A 6,082-nucleotide genomic window follows, 5' to 3' on the forward strand; every position below is an offset into this window, starting at 1 on the left:
GTCCGGTAAATCCAAGTGTCTTGTAGTCGAGGAATCTCGACATTCTTCAAGTGGCCTGCTGATAAAAGGGGAAAAGCCAACAAACCTCAAGGTCCACCGTTACTCAAAACATAAGACAGTTTGCCAAGAAATATTGGACAGCGAGAAGGCGAGCAATGTCAGACCATCAGACCACGCAGTCCTGAAACACACAGCATGGACCCGTCACTGAGGCAGGTTGGACAGCAAACGTTAACTAGCTCTTTCAAACGAGTCAAACCTGGCCCACTAGCAGCCCTGTATACCTCAAGCACGAGGACGGCCTGGCAGACATGTGTATCCAGACAGGGCTCTCCATCAGGCTATGTGAGTTGCCGGCGTTTCGCAACTTCACAAACACACTGGAACCCGAATTCCAAACACCTGGGCCAGCCAGAGCGAATAGGCTTTTCTCCATCCATCCATCCATTACCCAAGCTGCTTATCCCACTTGGGGTCGCGGTATGCTGGAGCCTATCCCAGCAGTCACTGGGCAGCAGGTGGGGAGACAGCCGCCAGTCCATCATATGTATATGTCTATGAATGGGCTTATCTCATCAAAAATAAATGAGGGGAAAATGAAACTGGCAAAGATTCTTGAACATATCAGAAAAGTGACGATATGTGTGGACGGGTGGAGCCAGCGAGGGCTGACGACGCCCTTCCCAGACATCAGCCTTTTTCTACCTCCATCCAGAAGGGCTAAACTTAAACTGGCTACAGCCTCCTCACACCGGTGAGGCTCTTGCACAACGCATAGCCGCATCATTGGAAGAGTGGTGTACTCCAGAGAACAAGGTTTTACTCGTCATCACCGACAACGGGGCGAACATGGTGAAGGCTGTCCGACTGCTGAGTGAGAGGAGTCAGAGGACAGACAGAAACGAGGCAGAAGTGTCTTTATGCATGCTCAATAATCCAGATAAGAAACTAAAAGAAAGTTGAATCAGTTCATCTGGACACAACGTTTATTGAGAGAAACGTTTCATCACTCATCTAAATGAGCTCTTCAGCCTCAACTGACTGCAGGTATCCCACCCTTATAAACAATAGTGGCATAACGACTGAAACAAACAGTCGTTTTCATATGCAAATTATCGTGACCACTTTCAAGGATCTTTCGAGGATGAGGATGTGCACATCCTTAACAGGGACAAACGCTGGTTTGAATGGGGAGTCAAAGAGGCCATCTATTTTAAAAGGGAACGACCATCCCTGAACCGGCGGGGGGGGGGGGGGGGGGTTAAGAGTACATCTGTCGCATGTGCTGGTTTCCTCTCAGCAGTCTCCGATAAGCTCAAGGCTGCACGGTAACCTAGCTATCGGTTAACGTTCATGTGGTATTCAGGAGGTTAACATTAGCTGCTAGCCTCTAACTGCATTGCAGCCAGATGTTACAATGCATCAAGTCGATAATTAGGAATCCATCATGACGTTATTTTCACACAACATATTGAAATAAGTTATAGCAATAAAGACACTAGCCAGTCTTTCGCCCTCTATTTCTTCTTTATGCAAATCAGAAAAAAGCTTTTTACATGTCCCATTTACCACAGATCAACTGCGAACATTCATGTCCTGTATCATGTGACCACTATGAAGCCCTATACAGATCACATGCCAATAGTTACACTCATGCTCTGATGAAGGCCTGTAGCAGTAGGCCGAAACGTTAGCATGTTTTGCTGGCCAAAATAAATTGGTGAAAATGAGGCATTGTCCCTGTCCTTTTACAAATTGGTGAGTGCTACCCTACATCCTTGGATGTGGCTTTTGAAGTATATCCCAGGATGCCTAACAACATCAAGCAAAGGGACCGCCGATGGAAACTAGCCTATTACTGAACTCGGGTACATTTACATTTGATTCGAATGTTGATTAATGCACATTGTCCCTTCCCAAATAAACGTTTGAACTAAATAAAAACTAAATCAAAACAAACTAGAATTCATCACAAAAGCTACACTGAAAAATAACGACACTCTGAAAACTAACAAACGACATTAAGAACCTGTACGTATAACAACCTTGGCGTGAGCTAAAACATATGTAGTTTAATATAAAAGACACGCTATTACACAGAGTTTAAAGAGGGAATGAGAATAATGTTTGCTGGTATCTTCATCAGACTCTTGCTGCTTCTTTCTGTCTTGCTCTATCCATCCGTCTGTCTATCTACCTAGCTGTCTGTATCGGTCTGTCTTTCTGACCTTTGATTTTTGCTTCCTTCTTTCATCCTTGATTTTCTCTCCCTTTTTCACCTCTCTCTCTCTCTCTCTCTCTCTCTCTCTCTCTCTCTCTCTCTCTCTCAGCCCAGTGACTTTTCCGTCTCTCTGAAAGCCGTGGGGAAGAACAAACACTTCAAGGTGCAGCTCCAGGACAGCGCTTACTGCATCGGCCAGCGGCGTTTCGCCACCATGGACGAGCTGGTGGAGCACTACAAGAAGGCACCCATCTTCACCAGCGAGCACGGAGAGAAACTCTACCTGGTCCACCCCCTTCAGTGACCTCTGACCCCGTCCCACCAGTACACACTCAATGCTAACACACATGTGACGGACCACTAGCCAACTTTTTCGGTTTCCACTTCCTTGCTGGAGATGGTTGGTTTTCCGTTTGTTTGTCTGTTTGTTTGTTTTTCCCGGCCTGGACATTCAGACGTCTCTGTCAGATCGACCACACGTTTGACCCGAGTCGTAGGTGTAGTCGGGTTGCAGCGAATCGACCTTTTAATCCAACATGGAAATAAAACGCAAAGATACACCCCGTTTTGACGCACGTCAATCTCTGTGGTGGTGCCGCTCGTAGGTGAAGTCACCTTGGAACCTTGGTGCCCGTCGCACAGCGAGCCGCCATTTTGGTGGAAATGGTGCTCACTACTGGAAGGGACCTTGAGACAAAATTTGCTTGTTGACAGATACCCATCTGTCCTCCCATATTGTCCTTTTGATTCTTTAAATATCCAGCTGACGCCTTCACCAAACGACCATTTCAGAAGCACTTCCTCTTTTTTTTTTGCCACTACTGACGGCGGCACCACATGTTGCATAAAACGTCCTTCCCCTCATCTTGTTATTTCTCCCGTCTCTCTCTCTGAGCAACACGAGTATCGATGCTGTCGTTTGCCTCCAGCGTTGACCTTCATCGACCCTGACCCGTGGAGCAAACGTGCCGGCCTTCTAACCTCGGACATAAACGAACGCTACGCTTCCCGGTGGAGGCGGTGTGGGCGGGGGCCGAAAACGCAGAGAGACTTTACTGATCGATTTGCAGTCGACCGTCTCCCTTATCAGTTCGTAATGAACGTCCGTGATGTGTTTTGACCCGCCCAGGAACGGAGGAACAGATGACCCTGTTGTATGAGAAGGGTGCTGGAGAAGGAAAAGAAAAGTGGGGTCTGGTGTTGGGGGGGGGGGGGGTTGCTGACCTTTGTTTGGTTTTAGTTTTTTTGATGGCTAAAATGAGGCGAAGCTGTGAGCTGAATGTTTCTCGTCGTATCCTGCAACCAAATGTGCCACTCATGTACTGTTTCATACATGTGCACCAGTGCTCACTGCCCCCGCCCGGAAGTGAAGCGCCAACGAATGAACGCCGCCGATTTCAAAAGAGAGATCTCAGCCGCTACCCGGCGTGTTACCCGTTAGGAAGGGTCTGTTTCATTTCTCACCGTAGGCAGATTAGGGAGCCATTTTGTGAAAAGAGTGATCCCCGTTTTCTCTCATTGGCTGCACGCAAACCAGTGAGTCCCACGTCAAGTTGCACTTTGTAGTTTTCAGGAGCAGCAGAGGATTCTGGGAGAATTTCCAAAACGATTTGAACTTAAATTCGATTCAAGCAGAATGAAATGTGGGAAGGTGTTGGAAAGTTGAAGTCATACGGATGGATGCTGTCAGTTTTACATAGGATGTGTCGTGATGGTTTTCCACACAAGCCATGTGAAGAATGTCAGTATTTACAAAGTACAAACACACACGTGTGTTCGCCCGTACGTGAAAACTAAAATCACCCAAAACATCTACCAGCCTCATATATTCCTCCTGGAAATGCATAGTGCAACTTCCGCGTATCGTTCTCTTTCATTTATTTTTTTTCAAGATGTCTTAATGTTACCGAACACTGTTATTTAAAACTTTTTTCAACGCTATATGTCTATTTAAAAAAAAGAAAAGAAGAAGAAATACGCAGCTGTATCGACGCTGGACGCAGCGTAAAGGGTACTGTAGTCGACTGTGCTGTGAGGATTAGGATACTTCTGCCAGATTAAAAGACTTTCCTAAAACAAGTTTCCCAGGTCTGTCACCAACTTGTCGTTTTTGGGTTTTTTTTTTAATCTAATTTTTGTTGTGTTTAAGTTCATCGGTAAACAACAGAAATTTCACCACAGGTACAAAAATCACATTTGATTCAAATATGTGAACAGGTGACTACAACAACAGAACTGCACTGCTGGCTCCGTTACGGCCCACACAAAATGATAATTAAACGACGATTTATCCTCCGATTTCAAGACGCCACGCGCACGTTGCTGAAATGCTGGCTGAATAAACCGTTGGTGTGTTTTGCAGAAGCGCTCTGTGGATTATTTCTTAAAATTCAATTCAATTCACTTTATTGTCATTAAAAACCATGTGCAGGCACATGTTAAAATTGAAATGAGGGCTGTGGCTTCACCAAACAGTGCAAGACAGACACAGACAAACACAATATAAGCTACACACGCATGAAGACCAAAAGCTAAAACTAAGTTAAGTTAAAATGGTGTTGTTTCCGACATCTCTGCACCTGTGAGCAACAGATACGAGGTGTGAGACTCTGACAGCCTGACGGTGATTTATCTGAAATTCTAACGTGTGAAAACTGCCATCCTAGAGGAGAACATAGCAAAGCCTACGGTCCAGAAAGTCTAGTCAGGTCAAACTCACATATTACAACAAAGTAGTCGGATGACACCAAACAAAAGAACAACATGGCTACACCCTGATGAGAGAAACTGCAGACTGTTAACCTTCACCTTTAATTAAAAGTATTATTCACTGAGTCGGTGGTCTCTTTTCTTTGTTTTGACAAGACGCTTAGTGCCAACGTTATGCCATTCTACCAACGTGCCAACAGACTGGAACCGTCAGGTCCTCTTTATGTCCAGCAGAGGGCAGTATTGCTTTCGGGTTGAGTGTATCTACTGATACTAATGGGGCCCACAGCTGGAAGGGGCCCTTCAAAGAGACTAGATAGAGAGAGACACAGACAGACAGCACAGATAGCTGTGACTTAGATGGCTAGAGAGATAGAATCAGACCCAACCTTACTGACCAAGGGTGCCCATTACCAAATGGGATTTGGCTCCGGTTCACAGCAGCTTCTAGCACTTGCATTAATCACTCACACACACAAAAAGAATAACAGAAGAAATAAATGGAACAACAAACAGGACATTGGAGGCCAGCACATATGCACAACAGGTATGTTGCTACTATACAGAGCTTTGTTATGGTTGAATAATCAACAGCCGATGCCCACATACCGTATTTCTTGTTGCCCATACACTATACCATACCAACTCTACAACTCATTATGCCCATATACATTGCTATATACACACACTGTATTATACTGTATTATATAGTGTATACCTAATGTATACACTAAAAATTCCCCTACCACCCCCATCACAACTACATACTATATTATCCATCCATCCATTCGTTATCCAAGCCGCTTATCCTATTCTTAGGGTCGCGGGGATGTTGGAGCCTATCCCGGCAGTCACTGGGCGGCAGGCAGGGAGACACCCTGGACAGGCCACCAGGCCATCACAGGGCCAATACACACTCACACACACACACACACACACACACACACACACACACACACACACACACACACACACACACACACACCAAGGGACAATTTAGTACCTGCATGTCTTTGGACTGTGGGGGGAAACCGGAGCCCCCGGAGGAAACCCACGGTGGCACAGTGGTTAGTGCGGCCTTCTCACAGCAAGAAGGTCCTAGGTTCGGGCCCCGTGGTAGTCCAACCTTGGAGGTCGTTCCGGGTCGTCCTC

General features: G+C 46.0%; 1 protein-coding gene across 3 annotated transcripts in view; it reads left to right on the forward strand.

Moving 5' to 3' along the window:
• Positions 1-3,398, forward strand: part of LOC130131570 (cytoplasmic protein NCK2-like) — an 83,031-nt gene extending 79,633 nt beyond the window's left edge. For all 3 annotated transcript variants that reach the window (XM_056301315.1, XM_056301314.1, XM_056301316.1), the window contains one exon: positions 2,331-3,398. In XM_056301315.1, coding sequence (XP_056157290.1) covers positions 2,331-2,525 — 195 coding nt within the window. In that variant the 3' untranslated portion in view covers positions 2,526-3,398. The remainder of the gene's footprint in view (positions 1-2,330) is intronic.
• The last annotated feature ends 2,684 nt before the right edge of the window (positions 3,399-6,082 follow it).

This window comes from Lampris incognitus, chromosome 21, assembly GCF_029633865.1.
Source record: "Lampris incognitus isolate fLamInc1 chromosome 21, fLamInc1.hap2, whole genome shotgun sequence".
In the NCBI taxonomy this organism is placed as follows: Eukaryota; Metazoa; Chordata; class Actinopteri; order Lampriformes; family Lampridae; genus Lampris; species Lampris incognitus.